The sequence below is a fragment of the Verticillium alfalfae genome, genomic scaffold (genome assembly GCF_000150825.1).
Source record: "Verticillium alfalfae VaMs.102 supercont1.7 genomic scaffold, whole genome shotgun sequence".
In the NCBI taxonomy this organism is placed as follows: domain Eukaryota; kingdom Fungi; phylum Ascomycota; class Sordariomycetes; order Glomerellales; family Plectosphaerellaceae; genus Verticillium; species Verticillium alfalfae.
In genome coordinates, this window is record NW_003315032.1 from 665,880 (window position 1) to 687,676 (window position 21,797).

The window sequence follows — 21,797 nt, forward strand, 5'->3', positions numbered from 1 at the left end:
CCTCCTGTCTCAGCTGCACACGATATGATGAGACGTCATGATTGAAGGGCCCGGCAATTTTAGGATATGAGATACTATGATTGGTTCGCATTGCCAGATATAAAGCCGGCACTAGCGCGCCTTTGCTTTTTATTTCCATAAGAGGCAGGACATACCTTGTTTTTACTTTTGAACCCTAAGTCGGGTGAATGTTAGTAATATTGTCGTAATGAAAGTGAATGAACATTCCGAAAACCCGTGCTGACGCAGGCATTCTCATCACCAAATCTCCTTTTAGTAACAGCTCATTGAAGGAAACTCTGCAAGTGGATACGTCTTTTGTTCTTACTTCCTAGGCTATCAACGGACGTAATACAGGTAGACAACTTATAGTAAAAATACGCCCTCAAGACCATTCGTCTCACGGGAGAGGTGGGGGCGGCCTCCCCGGTTATCCAGCACGAACCGCCCCTCCCCCCCCCTCTCCTACCCCCACCCCAGATGGCGATGCAACAAAACAAATTCAGGAGGAAAAACAAAGGGGGTAAAGGGGCGAATCTGCGCCGCATGGAGACAAGAATCGAAAGCGAGGAAGCTCATGATTCATAAGCCGCGTGTCCGTGGCATCGTCAAGTGACAAATTGGTGGAAAGAACAGAGAGATTAAATAGAGTGCGGACAAGTCAGACTACTGTTGCCGCCGGTGCTGCGAGAGTCACTTAAAAGTCCCAGTTGAAGCTTGAGTTCTTCTGCGCTCCCGACGTGCCCTGCTTCTTGCCATTGTTGGCCTTTGGCGTCGGTTCCGAATCTTCGCCATAGAGCCAGTCTCGGTTGGTGCCCTTGCGGCCACCCATGCCGTCGCCGGCAATGTGAATGCCTCCCGCGTTCTCCTTCTTGGCCTCCTCGGCAGGCTTGTGCACCTTGCTAGGAGCAGGAGACTTGTCCTCAATGGCGAAGTGAGGGTCAAAGTCCTTGTGGCGGTCCGACAGGTTCGTGATGTTGCCCAGCGCTCGGTTGGGAGCAGGTGTAGGTGCTGATCCGTCTTCATTGTACAGGTTGTTCTCATACAGATGGGAGCCTTCGTTCTGGCCTGCACCGCGAGGCCGGCTAGAGACGCGACTTCCAGGCTGGGGAAGCCCATCGTCAAGGTATTCGAAATGGGCCTCGGCATCGCGGCGAGGCTTGGGTGGTGCGTGGTGCACAGGGGTCTCCTGAATACCAGAGTCCTTGTCCGCGTCCCAGTGGCGGACATCCTGGTGGCGGAACGCCTTTGAGGGCTGGGGCTTGTGGGGGGTGGTGAAGTCTTCGAAGGACCAATTTGCGCCGTTCTTGGCAGGCTTGGGCTTGTGCGCATCGCGAGCAGCAACCGCGGCGGCAGCATCCTGAGGATCAGAGCCATCGGCGAAATCGAAGTGGTCGTACTTGGTGGGATGAGGACGGTAGGCCTTGCTGGGGCTCATGGTGGCCTCGGGCGATTCGGGCTCCAGTGGCGCATTGGGGTCAGCGTCGAAAAGTCGCTGGGGCTGGAAGTTTTTGCCGGCGCCAATCTTGGGCGCTCGCTCGCCCCCGGTGCTGGGTGAGCTAGGGTCTTCCACAGGCGCATCCGTCAGGATGTCAGTGAATGACCTCTTGTGAGGGCGGGGGCCTGCGTATGGCGACCCGGCGGGCTGGCCGTTGGTCTCGTCAGCGCCTGCTGCTCGCGAGAGGCAAATAAAGACAAGGACGCGTGGGGGTCCCTCAGGATGTTCTGGGAACTCCGCGGGAACGAATCGTGATTTCGTTCGTGTCGGGTGCGCTCGCGATTCTGCCGGAGGCCTTGAGGGCAGTCGTGATCAACTTGGTTTGTTTCTTGCCATCGCGAATAGGCCAGTTGCGTCCGGACTTGCCAATGATTTCGAGCTGCCTCAGGAACGAGCCCTGATTCCAGGTCAAACGGATTTGTGTGATCTTGCTTCGGCATCGAAAGTCACGAAGTGAGTCTGGGCAACCAGAGGTCAGTACCCCATGTGGGCAACCGAGTTCGCGAGCTCTTGGCTGGCCAAACATACAATAGTGAAGTAGACCTTCTGGTCAGCCAGGAAGTTGTCGTCGAGACCAGGCAGGTAGGCACCACCGCTCGTCACGAATTCAAGGGCTGTCTCAATCTCGGCTGCTAGCGCATCACGACCCTCCACCACGTCGAGTATGTCCTCCTGGTGCTTCTTCAGCTGGTTCCGCTGGGTGCTGAGGTGCTTGATGATGTCGGTAGGGCCGTTGAAAGTCGAAGTGGTGGTGATGTAATGGAGAGTCGCGTTCGCGGCAAGCAGCGCCGAGTTGGGGGAGGCGAGAAACTGCCGGTACGCCGCCGTGGCAGACATGGCGAACGGAAGCGAGATGGAACGTGGAGAAGCGAGGTTAATGTTCAGTGTCTCGGAAACTTGTATCGGCGTCTGGTCGTGTGGGGTGGTTGTCGGTGGGTAAAGTGGTAGAAGATGGCTTGCAAGTATGGGAGGGAGCTAGAAGAAGCTGGTGACGATGAACTGAAGACCGATGTTGATCAAGGTAGGCAGAACAACAAGGGGGGGGAAGTGGGAAAAACAAGACAAGAGACAACACGTGTGACTGGCTATGCTTGACGTGGAGGAGGGCCAGAAGGGAGAGGGGGAAGCTACCTTGTGAGGGTGGATGGAGGAAGGAAAATTGAAGGGATTGCCCCTGTTTCTGTTGTTGGTCGTGGAGGGGGATGCAAGGGGGGGCAAGGGGAAGCCCGAACGCGACTCTGGAAGGTGCCGCAGCGTGGTGCCTGCCAGGCGTTCTGGCGCCGTGGCCACCCCTGTGGCGCGCATTGGGTTCAGGGGACTGGAGGCCACTAAACAGGTACTGTCGTCCATGCATAATATTGCCCTAAATTACAAGTCCCCGTTAGCATCACCTAGGAATCCCTTCGTCGAATCTAGAGCTGGGCTGTCGGACAGCGGGGGCAGGTGGTGAGTACGATGCGCCGCCATGAAGATGGCGCATGCTCGGCTCCCGCAGTTGGGATGGCAGGTCAAGGGTCAGGACAACGTGCCAGTTGGCGAAAGACATGGCATTGTTTGTTTGACCCAATCGAAAATGACACAAGCTCCATCTGTCCTCCCCGGGCATGCCTAACTCGTTCAATGTGCCGTCCATCATCATCATCAAGATAGCCATAACTTGTCAGTGGAAACGCAACTTGTCCACAATGATAATAAACAAAGCGAGAATCACGACGCGAACCCAAAGAAAGGTCTGGCAGGGATGTCGCGTTTCGGGCTGTACTGTGTTTCACATGGGCCGCCATATCGTAAACGGCTTAGCGTGGGCACCCCTACCTATTTGGGTTACACGCAGAACGGCACGGAGAGGCTCTTCCTCCACGACTCCGCGACGCCCGCCGAGCGTGTGGACAACGTCATCGAGGGGCGGATCTCAAGCCATGGCGGATGAAAATGGCCGTTATTTATTACTCAAGCTCTCACTCTACCTGATAATGTCTCAACTCGGCTCTTATCCGTTGACGATGACGCCGCCGTTGCAATGAATAACCTGTCCGCTTAGGGCAGAGCTATCTGTCGAAGCCAGGAACACGACGCACGTTGCAATCTCTGATGGCTGCGCGGGACGTCCCATGGGGCTTGTGAAGTTCTTCTGCGCCTCCTCATTCATTGTCGCTGGTATGAGCGGCGTCCACACTGGGCCTGGTGCGACAGCATTCACGCGGATGCCCTTGTCGACGTACTGGTTGCTCAAACCTCGAGTAAACGATACGATGGGCGCCCTTGGTCGACGTATAGTCAAGCAGGGCCCGGTCGTCCCATGTAAGCGTTGATGCTCGCATTGGTTGATAATGGTCGCGCCCGGCTTCATGTGGGGGCAGGGCATACTTGGACAGGAAAAAGAACGGGTGAATGTTGGTGTTGAAGGTATGCAGCCACTGATCCTCGGATAGGTCTTTGATGTTCTCTACCATCATCTGGTAGGCGGCGTTGTTGAAGAGAATATCAATGCCTCCGAGCTTCTCCAGTGCTTCATCGACGACTTTCTTGCAGTTGGCCTTGTCGGTAACATCGGTAGCCAGTAGATAGCACTTGCGGCCGTAGTCCTCGACGCGTTTCTTGGTTTCTTGGGCGTCGTCCTCTTCGTCGGGCAGATAGGCGATCAGCGTGTCAGCACCCTCCATGGCGAAGAGGATCGCAGAAGCGCGACCAATGCCAGAATCACCGCCGGTGATGATAGCCTTCTTGTCTTTGAGTTTCCCAGCTGCCTGGTAAAGTTTCTCGCCGCCGTCGGCTGTAGGGATCTTGTCGAACTTGGGTGTTGGGTGAGGCATGTCGCCTTCCTTGCCTGGAAAGCTCTGGCCGGTCACGGGGACCTCATGGCCTTGCAGGTCGTGTTAGAATCGCCAAGGTAGCTATTAGGGTGAGATGGTGTATGGCGTACCAGGCTCAAATTGCTCGGACATTTTGAACGGGTTATGCTTGCTTAGGATGCTTGAAAGTTCCTGTTCCTCTGAGGATACGTGCGAGAAAGTCAATATCTCAAGTTCTTCAACGCCTGTAGTCTTATGTTTTCATCGGTTCCAATGAATATAGTTGTGGTGTTTCGTCATAGGTGCCTCACCAGAAGACTTAGGCGGGTGTAGCGGGTCCAGGTAACATGGTCGTCATTGACCGGTAATGCCCTACTTCTCCAACCAGGTCAACCACAAGGAGAGGTTGAGACACCGTTGATTCAAAGTGATGTTAATCGTGCAGTGCTTGCTATGAGCCGCCAAGTATGCAAAGGATACATATTCGCAACAATGCGTAGAACCACTTATCACCTGCTGGCCCAAATGACCCCGCAAGCTCTGAGCCCGAACTCGGTGGCCACTAATTGTCTAGTTTCCATCATCACAATGATTCGTCTTATTGACAGCCTGCTTGTCGACACGTGCGGCGGGATAACCACGCATTGTGGCGAGAAACAACGTGGTGCGAGACGGGACGCGGTTGCGGGACGCGGTTGGTCAAGGTGGAAGTTGAGCTAACAGCGACGAGCTTCTCTATCATCGATTACCACTTACATATAGATACCTAGCCTTGAGTGGCAGAAAACTGCCCTTCCAGTCCCATGAAGGTTTCGGTAGCAGTGAATTGCATGCGCGAAACACCTCTACAGGATCGTTTGGTCCTCTCTGACGTCACGTCGAAGCCACGTGCGTGCTACATCAAGTGCTTGTTTTCGCCGAACATTATGTCAACCCCAAGCTTAGCCGATAATGCAGTCATGACTCCCCGAAATGAGGCAGTAGAATTTGGACCCCGAAAAGTCCCCTGACAGAGCACATTTTGGTATGCGGGAAAGTGTAGAATGGATTTTCCGAAGGGGGGACGGGGGACATCACGAAAATACATCATAAGAGAAAGTACCTTTAGAGGAAACAAGACAGCTCCGACCACGATTGACCAGAGTGCTGTAAACGGCCGGGCATATGTCCTAGAAAGACAAAGCTTGCGAGGGACGGGGGGGCTCCGATGCACGATGAGCCACTGACAGATTGGAAAAATGGGACAGAAAAAGAAATATACAGGGTCCAGCAACCAGGTCGAGATGGATGAATAGGAGGGCCGGATCGATATAGCCGCAGGATCGGAGTACTCATGCCTACCTACTAGGTAGCGGGCACCTCGTGAGGACGCAGAGTATGCTGCATTAGAGAAGAAAGCGGCCAAGTGAGGAGGCTTCATGGTTCGGCCAGTCCACATGGTCCAGTTAGATCAAGCAAGGCACCTGCTGGGGAAGGACGCACCGCAAGGTACCTACCTTACCTCGGCAGGTGAGTAGGTACCTAGGTGGGAAACGTGCAGCGAATACAAGGCACAGCCAGTCGAGGGCAGGCAATGCAAGAGCTAAGCTTGGACCGCTTTGTGATGGCTCACAGGGGAGGCAAAGACCATATACCTGCCAGGCAGGACGTGGCAGGTTTGACAGGTTCAAGGCCATATCGCACCGACAGTCATTGCCCCGATTTGCCGGCCCGGGTTGATGGGGCCTTCCGCGAATCGGGAGCAGGGTGGGTTCGGGGGAGGCAAGAGGCTCGAGGTAGGAAGAGGGAGGTTTGGCTGTCGTCGATTGGCGAAACAACCCCTGCTGGCGGCACTGCTTGTATCCAGACACCACGTTGCTTCCTTTTTCTCCAGCTCCTCCAAACTCCTGGTGTGCAGTCCCTCATCTCCCCCGATGATCATGAAGACTGAGAGGCGCCGCGAGTTCCAGGCCATGTCCATACCAAGAACCCCGCCATGAGCCTTTGTATCTCTACAGCCACCCGACGTCGTCCGTCCCGTCCGACCCACCCCACGTCGGTAAGATCTGGCGACATCTTGTCACGTCTCGACATCGCCGCGCCACAGCGCCAACAATACCACCCACACTTCCAGGCCACGGCACTTCAGAGATCGAGAACAGCTTGTGACGCCTAGCTTGTAGCATTGGCCAGTATTGGCTATTGGACGGCCTCGCCCTCGGACTCGTCTGATCTATCATCGGTTTGAGCACCGCGAAGACCGGTCTCAGAGCAACCAGAACTCTCTGTCGGCATGGGAACAAGATTACCCACCTTCAACGGCAGGAGTCGCAAACATGAGGTTTTTCCCATCAAGGTTTCTGTCAGAGGATCGAAGCAGCAGCGGGTGCGCCCACTTGGTCACTATGGGACGATGTTCAGGGTTACCGCCACGGAACAGGGATCTGGCGCAAAGGCGCTCGCAATCGTGGGCATCGCCATACTGCCAGAAGCCAGCTCCTGTGCTCCCCTCATCCGTAAGGCTTCGGCAAGGGGAGGCCAGAGGAGCTTGAGCAGCTTCATTTGTTCTTGCCTACATCATCAGCGCCGCTCTGTACCCCCACATACTCTTACGACGCGAAACATGGCCACCGTACATACTGTCTACACGATGCGACACACCATAAAACTGAAATCGATATGTGATGACTTTCGCAGCTCTCCCCCTCTCTACATCTCCACTTATGCGCTGCCGGATCGAAGCCGTGCTCCCCTGCCTGGTCGAGATCTTGAGATCAGCCATGATGCTGGGTCCGTGCATCATAGATGTCCTCCGCCCCTTCTCCGCCCTTCTCGCTTCACACGATACAGCCTCCATGGGTGAGATGCAGGCGACGACCGTTGGTGACGATGGGGGTGGAACGCTTGCGCCCCTCCTGCTTCCCCGTCTTCCCTTCCCGCACACCATGGCCTCGATGGTATGACAAGTCAGATGCGCTAGGACATAGATGTGTGACGACCCTTGATCCCGTGGCTGACTTCATCATCCCGGCACGCGACGTTATTCCCGCACGGTTCACTCCATTCACTGGCATCTTGCTTCTCCTGGCTTTGCCCGCAAAATTTGACCCCGGTACTCTCTTCACGCAAGCTGGTGGACGCTACTCAGTGACAAATCTTCGCCATATCTCCCTGCCGTAACAGATGACGACTGGTTCTGGTCTGATGTCTGCCACATAGGTGCGTGCTCTGGGCGAGAAACTACGTATGAATCCTTCCATCCCCTGCGTTCGTCCCCTGGTTAGACGTGTTTCCCGACACTCGTCCGCACTCTCAAACCTATAAATGCTCCATGTCCTCTTAGGTTACGAGTACGCACACGCCTCGGTCACAGCCAACGCTGTTGGGGGTTATCAGACGCCATAGTACACCCACGTTGCCCACCATGGAAGACTACTCAAACATCAAGTCAAGGGGAGTACAGATGTTCTACATCCAGCTCGTATTCCTGATAGTTGCAGGCCTCTTCGTCCTGCTCAGGGTCTACGTCAGGGCTGTGTTGGTCAAGAAAGTAACTCTGGATGACTGGCTTATTTTCCTTGCTATGGTCAGACTTCTTAGTTCTCCCATTGTGGCATGAGCTAACTCAGTCAGCTCATATATCTTGTGTATGGTGCTGTTGCTCTCGATGGCATTCGAAACGGCGCCACTGGAAAGTCCCTCGCCGAGCTCGAGATAGACGATGCGGCTGTCTCACTACGGGCTTGGTATATCTGCGAAGTTCTCTATGCTCCCACGACCTTGGCCATTCGCGCGTCAGTCTGTGTCTTGCTCCTCCGTCTCGCCTCGAACAAGATTCACCGTTGGATCATATGGATCAATCTTGCCGTCGTTAGCGTCGTCTCCATCGCCTTCTTCTTCCTACTGGTCTTCCAGTGTAGCCCCGTACATTTCTTCTGGCGCCAGCTATATGGAATTCAGGGCACCTGCATCGATCATAATATCGTGCCATACGCAACCATTGCTCACAGTGTCATCTCGGCTTTGTCTGACTGGTGCCTGGGACTGCTACCTATTGCGTTGCTTTGGAACGTAGATATCAACAGAAGAACGAAGGTCATCATTGCGATTCTCTTGAGCATGGGCATGGTGTAAGTCTTTGTCGCTTGCTTTGACGCCGGGTGCTAACAAGACGAAGTGCTGGAATCGCCCTCATTGTCCGCATTCCTTTCGTACGCCACTTGGACATTTCCATGGAGTTTCTATATGCGACAATGTAAGTCCCTTGATCAAGCTCCCGACATCACTACGTACTGAGAAACAACATCAGTGACGTAGCCATTTGGTCCATCATGGAACCTGCCCTTGGCATCATCGCAGCTTGTACAGCTACCTTCCGTCCTCTTTTCAAGAATTGGGGTTTTGGATGGACAAGTAAGCGAGACCCTCGCGACGACAATATCCACAGCCCTGACCAGAAGAGCACGGAGCTCTCGTCGACCACTCACACGGTATCCAAGCACCTGAGCCAGCTTGGACCCAGCGGCGAGTCACAGATGGAGCTCAATGTTGTCTCAATACCCAGCTCGCCGCGGGATATCGAGAAAGGGCAAATCCGTGTTAGGTCTCCATCACCGACATACCGAGCGTACAGTCCTGATGGGCCGAGGGACAGTGGAGAGGGGCATCCTGATATGCCGGCACCACCGCCAGCGCGGCGGTAGCTTGGCCCCGCCAGTCATTCAGAGCAAGCGTGACGATATTTGGAGGCGTTCCAGTGAACGTTCCGGTATGAAATTCATGATGAGAGCAGAGATAGACTTAGAGGGAATGCGAATCATGACTTGTTAATGACTCCTCTGCTGAAGTTACTAGAGATGGTCTCCAGCGAGTAGGAGCTGCAAAAAGTAATACTACTGCCACCTGACGATCTATGTAGCACTTACAGAAAAGGCCGCACCGCCCCCGAACCTTGCCAGATTCAAGGGCACATCGAGTGCTGCATCAAACATAATCTAAATCGATGTCCGTCCACATCATGGCACATCGCGAGGCGGCTAGCATCACGCTTGATACTTGACTCGAGAAAAGAAAGAAAGCAGAACAATAGGTAGATACCCAACTCGATTGTACGATTATTCTCGAACATGTTAGTGGTCGCCGCGTTTAACCAGATAACACAGGAGCTTGGTGAATCCCTACGCTAATTTCAACCCGGCTCCGGACTAGGAAGCCAGCATATCCTACACATCTTTTCAGCCAAGACTGGTTACTATTGAATGAGGCGACTTGTGTTCAAGCATCTAATGCTTAGCTGCTAGATGCTTAGCTGCTTCAACTCGCAGATGACCGTGCAAGTGGCGGGCTGAGGTATCGGACGTGGACAAAACGGCCCGGAGTGTGAACGGAGACTTCGAAAGCCAGAATACAGGCTTCAAAACTGCCTGGAACTACTGCTGAGCAGACTGATATGATGCTGCCAAGCCTGGACTTCAATGTACCGTACGCCATGAGCCGACCCTATGCCTCCCCAACAAGCCATGTATGTCACGATGAAGATATGCCAGGTAGGTCACACATCGAGAGCATAGAGCGCGCATCAGCAGCAGAAGCGTCATCACCATCATCACAAAAGAACGTTGCCCGGCATTGTTCAACTTCGGCAACCACTGACTGCATCAAGACCGCCGTCTCGTCGTATTGGTACACAAGGGGACAGCTCCCAGGCCACCTCTAGCCGTCGCTGTGCAGCCGTCAGCGCCCAGGCCGGTGTCGACGCCCTCTTCAAGATGCCTACAAAGCTCCGGAAAAAAAATACAAAGCAACATGCCAGAAAACGCCAGGAGAGAAATATGTGTGACGTCTCCTCTATTGTCTGCTCGACCGTCCTCCCATCCATCTCAATGATCAAATCCCCCCACCAGCCAGCCTTGGTATCGTATCGCAGGTCGCATTCGAATCGCCGCCGCCGCCGTCTCCTCACAGCGCAATCGCCCCCCTGCGGCTCTCTCGCATGTGCAGAACGCCCTGCATGCCGCAGAAGACTAGGAAGCCCTGCGTCGACACATTAGCACTAGTCATAAACTGAGACCTTTCAGGTCAGAGAGGAGAAGCGAGGAGAACTTACCGCGTAGATGATCACAGCAACGAAGATGGTGCTCGCGACAACGGGGCCGTTCTTGGGGTCCTCAATACCGCCGACCAGCTCGTGGTTGTTCGCCCTGAAGAGCAGACCCAAGACGCCGAGAATGAGGATCGCGAATACGGAGATCACCGTGCTGCAGTGAGCACACGCACGTTAGCCTGCTGTTGATGTTGCCGCCGGGCTTGTCGACATGTCTGGAGCTACAGATCGCGAGGACGAGAGGGATACATACCACGACCACGCCTGCATAGCACTCACGACAGGCTTCATGATTGCGAAGTCTGGTTTGTCTGGGGCCTGCGAATTGGTTTCGGTTTCTGGATGCTGTTGCAATGCCGGTCAATCGCGGATTTCAGGCTGTTGATGTAGAGCTAGCTGCCTGGAGGGTACGGGTGTGTCGTCAGTGGAGGTTCGCATGGGTGAGGCTGGAGCTAGGAAACAGGCTGTACTGTGGCTTAATCTGCACCGCCACAGACAGCAATTGCATGTCACGTGATGGTCTCAATCTTCTCGAGGAAAGCCCACATCACTACTCCGCAAAGTTCAAGTCAAACAAGCAAGAGACGCAACACTTGTAATAGTGTATTCATAATGATTCTACGTAAGCGTACTTTTTCCAGTCCATGCGCCCGCAGTCATCTAGCCCCCGGCTTCTTGGCAAAACAGTTGGGAGCTGGCCCCTTAAATCACATATCAAACACTGAGTAGAGCAATGAGCCCAACCATCGTGGAGATTAGGATTGCAGAGACACACGCTTTGTTGCCCAGGTTTTGATCGGCCTTGCTTTCTTTGCACTCCTCTGAATCGTTGTTGCATGCCCTGCACCACTCCTTTCGGCTCACGATCGCGGTCGGCTTGTATTCAGCTGAGAACTTCTTGTAGCGCAAGCCTTTGCCATTGGGCCCGAGAAAATGTTCCTTGAAGCCATCTAGCTTCGAATGAGTGTAGAAATGAACGAAGACGTCTTCGTGATTTCCGACAGCGGGGTCCTCAGCCTCCTAGATGAGTTCGAAAACCACAGAGGTGGCACGCGTGATGATCTTCTCAGCCTCTGGAGAAGAAGTGTCGAGGCGAGCGAGATGGAAAAACGACGGAATGGCATTGAATGGTCCAATCGATATTGTGAGCTGCGGCTTCTCGTAATCGTCCTTGATGACACCATCAAAGGCCTCGATGACTTGGCCCGCAAGCACTCTGCCAGCAACTGAACAGGCCTCCTTGACACCTTTGCCTTTTGGGGTGCACTCGGCCCAACTGACTCCCTTCTCGGGCCCTGCTTCGTGCGTCAATCCATCTGACTCTTTTGAATGTTTAACCCTCGTGGGGTTGACACTATGATGGACAACGACGTCTGCCAGAATGTTCTTCACTGAAAACTCTTCAAGGTCTCTGTAAGGAGAAGTGGGAGGGACTCGTCGTGTGGTGCAGAAGGTTTGGCTCTCGCGGTGGCTATCGGGAATCAGACCATGGGCGAGGCCGATGCAAGCGTGCCGGACAGCATGAATGTTCTTGTCGGGGAGGATAACCGTGGCTTGTCCCTTGACTATTTCATCAACCTCCCAGTTGCTGAGCCAGGTGGCTTCACTGCCAAAGTACCTGCTGGCGAATACTCGGCCAGAGTGTGAGCTGCTTGTGTTTTCGTACCACTCCTCGGGCATTTGGAAATCATGTTTGGTGTCACATTCTTCCTCTTGACGATGGTAGATGACAACACTGCGGGTAAAATTTGCAGCGTGGATGAGCGGCAACGTGACCAGCGCGAGGGCAACGTTCGTCAGCATATTTGCAGCTGAGAAGTGGACAATGTGGCCGTGAGATGGGACGTGAGTAAGAGGGGCAGAGATGAGGGTCGTGTTGAGTGAAAAGTAATCGGTCACATAAGATGTGCCAGATGAACCTGGGATTTCTGGGCCGATACTGAACCAGCTTTGCGGGAACACGGAGAACGTGGCAGTTGTATGGTTGATGACCGTTATCTTTCCGGGACGGTAGCGAGAAGAAGGGAGGTGCAGTGGCTATTTATGGTGACTATAAGAGAATGTGACGGCTGGACGACAACGAGTGGTAAACTAAAGTCGGTTTGAGGAGCTTGCTAGTAATGGGAGACAAGACGATGAAGATGGGAGATGTGGAAGAAGAGATGTAGAAGAAGAGAGGTGGAAGAAGAAGAGGGCAAACACCAAAAGTTTGCTCAAGGGGGGTAGGCGATCTTCGGCACATCATGCCAGGGAAGCAACGCTTTGTGTGGCACTTGAAAAGAACTAGCCGGGGCCTCCAGCGAAGGGAAGGAGGATGGGAGGCCTTATATCTCTGACCCGAAGTGAGAAAGAGGGAGTGGCCTTGTCGGTACCTTCCACCTCGGTCGGGGTCCGGGGAGCAAATTCGTCTGGTCACACGGCAAGCTTGCATCAGCCTATTAGGGCCATATTCAGCGAAATGCCGTAACCAAAGGCGACCACTGTGCCGATAAAAGTCTATACCTACGCAGTACTCTGCTCAAAGCTTGGCCTCCCCCTTACGCCCACTCTTGACATTCTTGGAGAAAGAACCTGACAGGATGAAGTCAGGGTACTTCACATGGTCGTCGAGGCCGACTGCCGTGCTTCCAGACCGCCTCCATGCACCACCGTCGACGGGGATGACCTGACCATTGACGAGACTTCCTGCGTCACTGAACAAGTAGACGGTCGAATCAGCAATGTCCCTGACTAGACCCCATCTACCGAGGGGAATGGCAGCCTCCGCAGCCTTCATGTCGACTGAGCTGCTCGACAGTCGCTGCATCCCTTCCGTATCTTTGATCGGGCCAGGAGCCACCACGTTGCTTGTGATGCCGTAGGGACCGTATTCAAGCGCCACCGAGGCCATGAGCGAATCGACAGCAGCTTTCGCCGCAGACACGTGGGCCTGGAGAGGCATGCCGGTGTAGTGGAACGTCGCCGACACGAACATGATCCTTCCGCCGGTCAAGCCATTCGTGCTCGGATTGGGATTCCTCTTGGCTGACTCGACCAGATACGGCACGGTGGCCTTGATCGTGTTGAAGGTGCCCAGGACATCAATATCCATGACTGCTTTGAAAGCGTTGGAGCTCATGCCAGAGATGGGAGCAACGAAGTTTCCCGCGGCTCCAGCACTAGGTCGCGATGAATCAGCATCGTGACCCGGGCAAACACGTCCGAGGAAACTTACATGACGAAATCAATGGCACCCAGTTCTTTGACACAGCGATCGGCTGCATCTTGCAAGCTCTTGGGCTGCATGGGCTTCGTAAGCAAAACGTCCTCACATGAACTGCACAGCGATTGAGGGCACGTACGTTCCTGACATCGCATGCCCCAATACCAATGACCTTTGCACCTGAGCGGGCAGTCGCGATGTCCTTGGCGACAGTCTCCGTCTTCTCCACGTTCCTGCCGATGATGCAGGCGTTCGCGCCCAGCCGGACAAGAGCTCTCGTCTGAGCACTGCAAATGGTGCCTGCTCCGCCAGTGACAAACACAACGCGATCCTCTGAGAAGGTGTCAGCTGGGCAAGCTCATGCATGTCGTGAGCGGTCACAAGAGAGGGGGCTCACTGAAGATGCCGTCCTTCCAGACGGAGCTCACGTATTCAGACTCAGGAATAGGCATTTTGGGAAGGGCGACTGTATGCAAGACAAGGAAGGATAGAAGCGATGAACAGTTTGTCAGATCCGCGATCTTGATGTATGCTACGTAGAGGAAGTGGAAATGATGAAGTGTACAACGACCGTACTCCGAGGATAGGAATCAAGCTCGACTAATCAGTGTCACCCGGGTCTTGCTGAGAGTTTGCCAAGGATCGAACCTCGGCAAGTCATCACCACCATCGTGAGCTTGGACTAAGAGTGGGCCCAAAGTCTGGGGAACTTACTTGTACTCGCCTAATGTGTGAGGCAGCGAGGGCATCAGCTGGGTTATTGATTTGATTAGGTAAGGTAGTCGGCTTGCATCAGTCTACGGTTGGCCTGTGAATCCTTCCCCACATGACCCCAATGCTACTGGAGCTTGGAGGCGTCTGCCTCCACAGCGCTCCGTTTCCAGCGACAGGCGCTATCCTCCGGCGGCCACCAGCGCCTGCCCAACAGCATTCGACCAGTGACCAGCCCCTCATTACCACCTGCCACGCCGCACCACGACCTTAGTTGTCAGTCATCAGGCACCCCCCACCCCCCGGACTCCAACCACCCGTAGGGAGGTACCCCAGCTCTTCGTACGTCGAACGACAGGCGGTCATCAGCTCTGTCCCATTCCCTCCCACTTCCGCCCTTCAACCTCCATCGGTCCCCGACTCCTTCAGCATCAACTAACCACCTGAGCCATGGCTTCCAGAGGAGTTTCGGCCCTGAAGTTCGTGGGCACTGTCTCACTAGGTCTCCTGACGGTATGTCTTGCTTTTTCTCGCCCTGCACTCTGTTCACGCCGGGTTCCTTGAGCGGCCGGGTGGGTAGTGACGCCACCACCGCCTGTTGGACTCCCCGCACCGCACCGCTCTCTCGTCCGCGACTCGGGAGGACATCTCCCTGTCGCAGTGAACGACCACTAACGAGAACACTCTCTAGGGCCTCTCCTACTCTCTCTCCGCCGTCACGGTGCCCTCGATTCTCGCCCTCCCCTCCGCTTCTGACGCCGTCCGCGCCTTCGAGAACCTCACCTCTTCCTCGACCCTCCAGCTTCGCGCTTTGACCGGCCTTTCGACCGCCTCCTTCCTCCTCGCCTTCTTCCTCTCCCCACGCGCCTTCCGCCACCCCTACCTTGTCTACGCCTCCGCCTTCGCCCTGACTTCCAGCCTCGCCGAGCAGATTGCCTCACGCTCTCTCGCCGCCGACTCGTCCTCCCACGAGGCCGCCCATGCCAACCTCGCCGCCCGTCGCGAGAGGCGCGCCGCCCGCAACGCCGCCCGGACGGCACGCATGGAGGCCAGCTATGAGGTCGTCGGCGACTCGCACAGCGACGGCACCGGCAGTGTCAGCGGCGCAGAGGACCTCGATGCCGAGGAGGAGGCGCTCAACGGGGAGCAGGTGCGCGGCGAGGTCGAGGCGTTTGGAAAGACGCAGCTGGTGCAGGCCGGTGTCGCATCTGTCGGCTTCCTGATGGCCGTCGTGGGTATCTGGGGCGAGGGCACCATTTACGTGTTTTAGAGAGTCGGACCTGGGTGCATGCTGATTCAGTCCATCAGTTTTCTCGCTTCTGGTGTTGGGTGTCGAGGATTGGCTTTTCGAAGTATGGATACACGAAGTCATCGCTGGTTTTTAAAAATGCCGTTTTCTCTCTGAGCTGCCACCTTCATGGACATAGGTTTAGGTCTGGCCGAATTAGACCAAGTATAAAGCTGAGGGTCGCAGTCCTGTGGAAATCGTGTGTGAAGTACCGTCTGCGTGCTGTGATGCCATGTCCCTTTTTGCTCTAGAGTTACTTCTACCTATGCTACTATTCTGTTTATGCGGAGGACTACCCATTCGTCTCGTCATTTTTGCATCAGATATTTCCAGTGCAATGCTGTGCATGCATGCCAGGCTCAACCCTTGAGCCTCTCCGTCCCAGCCATGTCGTCCTGCGCATCCTTGATCAAGAAGCTGCGGCCGAGGTCAGCACCACCCAGAACGACGTCGCGGCGCGTCAGACTACGAGACAGAAAGAAGGAAGGGGGTGACGTACTTGTACCACAGCACCGTCGGCGCAATGGTGCCGAGATGCCACAGGCTGTGGGCGTCGAGGGCGCCCCAGACGGGGGCAAAGTCGAAGAGCTCGAGGCTCATGACGGTGATGACGCTCGCGACGACGAGACCGGGCCAGACGGCCCAGGCGCGCTTCGTCTCGCGGTACTTGCTGTAGCTGTACCAGACCCAGAGGGCGTTCTGGACCATGCCGACGGCGACGTTGGCGGCCATGTTGTAGGTGTAGTCCCAGGCGACGCCCTTGAGGTAGCGACGTGGGCGGCGTAGAGGAGGGCGCAGAGCAGGGACCAGGCGCGCAGGACGCTGCGGCCGGCGGGGCGTGGCGCGGTAGAGGCGGAAGATGCGCACGACGGTGTAGTAGAGGCCGTAGAGGACGGAGGCGCCGGCGGCGAAGTAGTCGAGCTGCTCGGTGGCCGTCGAGTCGCGCGTGTGGAAGACGGCGGAGAAGACCCACGAGACGATGCCGACCTGGGCGAGCAGGACGTAAAAGGGGTGCAGCGGGTAGGCGGTCGGGATGGCGGCGCGGAGCTTGCGGAGGCCGTTCCGGTGCGCCACGAGGTTGCCGAGGGAGAAGAGGACCGAGGCCGGCTCCTGCATGCCGAGGAGGCGTTGGAAGGGCCACTTGCCGTGGAACTGGACGATGGGCAGCGCGCGGTCGACGCGGCGGTTTGTGATGATGTGTTGGCAGGTGTAGTCGCATTCGGAGGAACATGTCCAGAAGAGGAGGCGGCGGTGGAGAGCTGTCAGGGACGAGAAGGTCAGCGTGCTGTCGTGGCGGATGACAGACAGGGGAGGAAGAGGTCCGTTCCTTGTCTGTCGGGGGGGGGGGGTTAGCGGGAAATGCATACGAATCGGTGTCGGATTGGAATTCAGGCAGTTCTCCTGCTTGCAAACCTGCGATCAATGAGCTGGTGTCCCTCAGGGTTGCGGGGAGGGCATCACACGAACCTCGACACACTCACGAAAGTCTGGGAGGCGGTCTCCCACAGAAGCGTCAACAACGACGGCAAAAAGGAGAAGCAGGGCGATGCTGCATAGCAGTGGCGAGAGCCATGCTCTCGCACTCGATCGGATCATGGCTGCAGCATGGACGAAAGGCAAAGGTAGAATGGAAGCAAAGTCGCCTGTTCCGAGCGTCTGGTGAATGCAAGAAGCCGACAGCGTGTGCTCACTTCCTCCCCCCCTTGCCCCCCTCCCCCTGCCAAGCTGTTGCTCGTCACTGGCTGGCGGGTCAGGGCTGATTGGCTGCGTCTCGGAGCTGCACTGACCCCCGTCCCCCTCCCCTCCCTCCTCCCCAGATCTCGGGGGTGTGCGCTGGAGCGGCCCGCACGTGAGACCCTGATCGTGCAATCGGGCGTCTTCGGGCGTCGGAAATGAACAGCGATGAAATGACTAGCTTCATTCCTCCGTTGCAGTCCCGCTCGAGGCTTCGTGTACCCCCTGGTGCGGATAGGTTGTGTGACTGGACTTCTGGAAGGGTCAAGACGCCCATTACGGAAAGCATGTGTCGAGCTTAGTAATCAGATCTGTGTCTGCCGGCCGAGGGTGGGGCAATGCCCCTCCGTACCCCGGGCTTCTTTGAACAATATTCGGAGGGGCATCACTTGGGATCAGATTGACATTCTCAGCGTCTGTGTTCCATTCATCATCGAAAATCGAAATCGGTCATCCCTCCAACCCAGATACCACCTCAAGACCCTGCAGTCAAGTTGACGACCAAGCCGTCACCATGTTCACAGGCATCGTGGAAGACCTCGGCAGTAAGCCCCTCCCTCATATGACTCCCTCATATGACTCTCCACCTCTGTGGCGGACACACGCACTCACACTGCATAATCGCAGCCGTCACCCGAGCTCAACGCGCAAGACGCCACCGGCGGTACCTCCCTGACCATCACGTTGGCCCCCGACTCCCAACTCCTTTCCGATGCCCACCTTGGCGACTCGATCGCCGTCAACGGCGTCTGCCTGACCGTCACCTCCTTCACGCCGACGGCCTTCACCATTGGCGTCGCCCCCGAGACGCTGCGCATCACCAACCTCGGTGCCCTGACGACGGGCTCGCGTGTCAACCTCGAGCGCGCCGTCCGCGCCGACACGCGAATGGGCGGCCACTTTGTCCAGGGCCACGTCGACACGACGGCCACCATCGCCGCCGTCACCCCCGACGGCAACGCCCTGACCTTCCGTTTCGCCCCCGCCGACCCCGCCCTGCTGCGCTACGTCGTCTACAAGGGCTTCATCGCCATTGACGGCGCCAGCCTCACCGTCACGCGCGTCAACGACGACGAGGGCTGGTGGGAGGTCATGCTCATCAGCTACACCCAGGAAAAGGTCGTCACCGCTGCCAAGAAGCCCGGCGAGACGGTCAATGTCGAGGTCGACATGATGGCCAAGTATGCCGAGAAGAGCCTCGCGGCCTACTTTGGCAAGGCGGGGGCCGCCGCCGCGGGGACGACCATCAAGGACATTGCGGCGCAGAACCAGTGAGTGGGTGCGTCAGCGAGCAGTAGCAAAAAGAATTTAAAAAAAAATTGCATCAATGACATAAAATTCGCTTCGAAGCGTGAGACTATCCTAACGCCCTGTGTGCGCGCCGTGCTACAAAGACAATGAGCCTGTTGTGGGGGACGATCCCGGCACGACTCCTCAGACATGCATCTGTCACGCATCGGTCATGCGTCCCCCCATACCTCGGCAATCCGCTGGCTGACGGCCTTGGCAATCTTCTTCCTTCCCACCATATGGGCCAAGCCGTTTGACACCATTTCGCGCTTCCTCTTGAGACCCTGTTCGCCGGTCCCACACGCCGCAAATGCCTTGACAAAATCGTGCGGTGTTTTCCACCGCTTCTGTATCTCGAGAGCCTTTTCGCCAGTGACACCCCTCGTCGTCATGAGCATCTTCAGATAGACGTCCCTCAGCGTCATCATGTCCGACTTGGAGGCCAGAGATGCAAATGCTGGGTAGCTGATGTAGTAGCCCCTCTCCGGCTCCTTCTCTCGGAGGTGCGCCAGCAGGGGAAGGTAGTTCTGCGCCGTGAGCACCTTGGTCGGTATCACCAACAGCGGCTTGCTCTCGTACAGCTTCTTCAGCAGGACCGTCATCCTGGCAAGGTACCGGATCGTGTCGTCCACCTTCTGCGTCTTTTTGAGAAAGTAGCCGTTCACCACCTGCGTCGACGCCACCGCCGACTGCACCGACTCCTCGTACTTGGAGAAGTGGTTCGAGTCCATGGCGATCTCCTCGACAATGTAAATGACGTTCTGAACTCCGGACTTGCGGAGGCGGAACTTTTGCTCGTGGAACCGACCATCTTTGATACTGCTGACAAGGTCGTCGAGACGTTTGCGCTCGACGATCCAGTCGAGAACAACCTCGTCGCCTTCGGCACCGTGGGCAGTCAGGGCTGTAGCGTCGTGGGTTTTGGCGATCCACTGCGCGTCGCCGACGTCGAGGGAACGCATGATGGGCTTGACGCCCTTTTTGATGAGCTCCTCTTGCAGATAGTCTCGGTCTTTTGTGGCGCGGATTTCGCGGACGTCGAGGAGGAGGTGAACCGTGAAGGATCCGGGGGCGAGCTCGATAGGGGTAAAATGGGGGAGGCTATCACCAGCGGAGACGGACCCGTTACCCACGACGCCCTCGTAAGAAGCTTGAGGGGCGGTTTCCGCGGACCTGCCTGCTTCGGTGCGCGGCAGTGCTCCCGTGGACTCTGCTGTGTTGATCGGTGCTGGTGCCCCGCCACTTTCATGTGCCGCCTGGGGCGCGTCGGCGGCGCTGGCGGCCCCAGATGGTCCCCCGCCGCCCGTTGTGGTCTGCTGGATCCGCCGCGCAACCTCCCAGCCTTCATCCGTCAAGGCGTACCTTCGCAGCGGCCGGCCTCTCTCATAGACAAACTCCTTATCCAGCAGCGTCTTCATTGAGTTCCACGCCGTGTAGAACTTGGTGGGATCGCTCGGTGCCGTGAAAGACGAGTCGCTGTGCTCCTGCGCCTTGTCGACGAGATCGGCCTTGGTCATGCCCGACGTGGCGTCTTCACCGAGAGTGGCGAGGGCCAGGACGAGAGCATACGCGCCGGATCGATAGGCAGGAACGTACGGTTTCGGCTTTCTCGTCTTCTTGGGCGCCGCCGAGCCCTCGCCCTCGCCCTCGCCATCCTGCGTCTCGCCGGCGTTCCTGTTCTTCCGGGGACGCTCAGGCATCGGCAGGCCGTTCTGCTCGCAGTGTTTCTTCATGCGATCCGTCAGCCGCGACGACATTTTCTCGCCGAAGCCCTTGAGCTGGACCAGCTGCTGGGGGTGTTCGAAGGCCAGGGGACATGCTTTCAGGGACTCGTAGGCGTTTTTGTATGTCGTGACGCCTTTTGAGTTGCGCTCCCTGGCCGTGTCGAGCCATTCCTTGACCCAGTCCAGGAGAAGGGGGTTGGCGTATTGATCATGTTCCCCCATGGTGGTGCGAGTGGTCAATCCTCATGGCAGTGGCCAGGGCTCATGGGATCGGGGTGGCAGTGTGGCAGGGAGAAAGCGTGGGCAAGAAAAGCAGCGGCAAAAAAACAACAAAAAAAACTCCAAACGACGGAATGAGCCAAAGACCGGAGAACTGGAGAGATCAGCTATTCAATAGTGGCCAGACGCTCCCAAGATGGCAGGGAAGGCATCGCCAATGGTGACGCGACGAGGTTGTGGCGGGTGGGGACGCAAGTGCGAGCTGGGCGCGCGAACTCACGTGATCCCCAAGGACGGGTCGGTTTCTATTCTCAGCGCAACGTTGCGTCGTATTTGCGTCACCGACTGACTTGCATCAGCCCGGCAGACACGATAAAAAGGTCTTGCTGCCACCCCACGCTAGCCTTGAAGCGGTCAAGCAGCAGGAAGCAGGGGCCACCACACGAGCTGGCCATGGCGGGGTCTCACCTGTAGCTGGTCCTGCTGGTCCACCCAAGAGGGGGCCACCCCGGGCGAGTTTGCTCAGGCACCGCAGCCCAGTGCAGGCCTTCAGGGCATCCCGCCCAGCCCCTCCCTGCCCCTCCAACCCCTACCTACCTATCCTCCGCCGACGTGCGTCTTGTCTTGGTGCTGGGCTTGACCGTCTCTCAGACAACTTTCTCAGCTTGTCTCAACAACCACCAACTTCAACTCGACGATCAATTTCTATCATCTCTTTTTCTCCCTTCCCAATTCCTGACAGCCTCTCTACCCGCGATCGATTTCACACCCTCCCAGCCATGGACGCAAAGTTCCTCGCCGCTTCCCAGAAGCACCCCATCGTCGAGGGCCATACCTTCAAGTATGGCACTGCGGGGTTTCGCATGAACTCTGACCTCCTCGATGGCGTGACCTTCCGTGTCGGTCTGCTCGCCGGCCTTCGCAGCCGCAAGCTTGGTGCCACCATTGGCGTCATGGTCACGGCGAGTCACAACCCGGCCGAGGACAACGGCGTCAAGGTCGTGGACCCCCAGGGTGACATGCTCGAGCAGGACTGGGAGGCCCATGCTACGCAGCTCGTCAACAGCAAGTCACACGAGGCCCTGCTCGAAACATACAAGGAGCTCGCCGCCAAGCTCAAGATCGACCTCTCCGCCACGGGCCGCGTTGTCTTTGGTCGTGACACCCGTCCCTCCGGCCACAAGCTTGCCATTGCGCTGGCCGACTCGCTCGACGCCACCGACGTCGGATACACCGACTACAGATCCTCACGACCCC

At 56.6% G+C, this 21,797-nt stretch overlaps 10 protein-coding genes across 10 annotated transcripts in view; 3 read left to right on the top strand and 7 right to left on the bottom strand.

The window, feature by feature from the left end:
• Nucleotides 1–697: 697 nt before the first annotated feature.
• On the bottom strand, nt 698–2,335 carry VDBG_06025 (conserved hypothetical protein; the record flags this gene model as incomplete). Its single annotated transcript, XM_003003537.1, has 3 exons — nt 698–1,671; nt 1,745–1,895; nt 2,027–2,335. The coding sequence occupies 3 exons, from the start codon at nt 2,333–2,335 to the stop codon at nt 698–700; spliced, it is 1,434 nt and encodes a 477-aa protein (XP_003003583.1).
• A 1,153-nt stretch (nt 2,336–3,488) lies between these two features.
• On the bottom strand, nt 3,489–4,443 carry VDBG_06026 (glucose and ribitol dehydrogenase; the record flags this gene model as incomplete). The annotated part of the gene is made up of 3 exons (XM_003003538.1): nt 3,489–3,638; nt 3,721–4,361; nt 4,422–4,443. 3 exons carry the CDS (start codon nt 4,441–4,443, stop codon nt 3,489–3,491), a joined length of 813 nt encoding a protein of 270 aa, XP_003003584.1.
• A 3,250-nt stretch (nt 4,444–7,693) lies between these two features.
• VDBG_06027 (conserved hypothetical protein) lies at nt 7,694–8,972 on the top strand (the record flags this gene model as incomplete). The annotated part of the gene is made up of 4 exons (XM_003003539.1): nt 7,694–7,819; nt 7,903–8,399; nt 8,508–8,524; nt 8,587–8,972. The coding sequence occupies 4 exons, from the start codon at nt 7,694–7,696 to the stop codon at nt 8,970–8,972; spliced, it is 1,026 nt and encodes a 341-aa protein (XP_003003585.1).
• Nucleotides 8,973–10,227: 1,255 nt separating this feature from the next.
• VDBG_06028 (conserved hypothetical protein) lies at nt 10,228–10,663 on the bottom strand (the record flags this gene model as incomplete). Its single annotated transcript, XM_003003540.1, has 3 exons — nt 10,228–10,302; nt 10,376–10,526; nt 10,626–10,663. 3 exons carry the CDS (start codon nt 10,661–10,663, stop codon nt 10,228–10,230), a joined length of 264 nt encoding a protein of 87 aa, XP_003003586.1.
• A 729-nt stretch (nt 10,664–11,392) lies between these two features.
• VDBG_06029 (predicted protein) lies at nt 11,393–12,175 on the bottom strand (the record flags this gene model as incomplete). Its single annotated transcript, XM_003003541.1, has 1 exon — nt 11,393–12,175. The coding sequence occupies one exon, from the start codon at nt 12,173–12,175 to the stop codon at nt 11,393–11,395; it is 783 nt and encodes a 260-aa protein (XP_003003587.1).
• A 715-nt stretch (nt 12,176–12,890) lies between these two features.
• On the bottom strand, nt 12,891–14,026 carry VDBG_06030 (peroxisomal 2,4-dienoyl-CoA reductase SPS19; the record flags this gene model as incomplete). Its single annotated transcript, XM_003003542.1, has 4 exons — nt 12,891–13,530; nt 13,587–13,651; nt 13,714–13,907; nt 13,972–14,026. 4 exons carry the CDS (start codon nt 14,024–14,026, stop codon nt 12,891–12,893), a joined length of 954 nt encoding a protein of 317 aa, XP_003003588.1.
• A 709-nt stretch (nt 14,027–14,735) lies between these two features.
• On the top strand, nt 14,736–15,555 carry VDBG_06031 (predicted protein; the record flags this gene model as incomplete). Its single annotated transcript, XM_003003543.1, has 2 exons — nt 14,736–14,798; nt 14,977–15,555. The coding sequence occupies 2 exons, from the start codon at nt 14,736–14,738 to the stop codon at nt 15,553–15,555; spliced, it is 642 nt and encodes a 213-aa protein (XP_003003589.1).
• A 377-nt stretch (nt 15,556–15,932) lies between these two features.
• VDBG_06032 (PER1) lies at nt 15,933–17,169 on the bottom strand (the record flags this gene model as incomplete). Its single annotated transcript, XM_003003544.1, has 4 exons — nt 15,933–15,990; nt 16,073–16,832; nt 16,941–16,986; nt 17,041–17,169. 4 exons carry the CDS (start codon nt 17,167–17,169, stop codon nt 15,933–15,935), a joined length of 993 nt encoding a protein of 330 aa, XP_003003590.1.
• A 1,598-nt stretch (nt 17,170–18,767) lies between these two features.
• Nucleotides 18,768–20,543, bottom strand: VDBG_06033 (crossover junction endonuclease MUS81; the record flags this gene model as incomplete). Its single annotated transcript, XM_003003545.1, has 1 exon — nt 18,768–20,543. The coding sequence occupies one exon, from the start codon at nt 20,541–20,543 to the stop codon at nt 18,768–18,770; it is 1,776 nt and encodes a 591-aa protein (XP_003003591.1).
• Nucleotides 20,544–21,319: 776 nt separating this feature from the next.
• The window catches only part of VDBG_06034 (conserved hypothetical protein), a gene marked incomplete at both ends in the record, with an annotated part of 768 nt that continues 290 nt past the window's right edge, over nt 21,320–21,797 (top strand). Inside the window, one exon of the mRNA XM_003003546.1 lies at nt 21,320–21,763. Coding sequence (XP_003003592.1) covers nt 21,320–21,763 — 444 coding nt within the window. The remainder of the gene's footprint in view (nt 21,764–21,797) is intronic.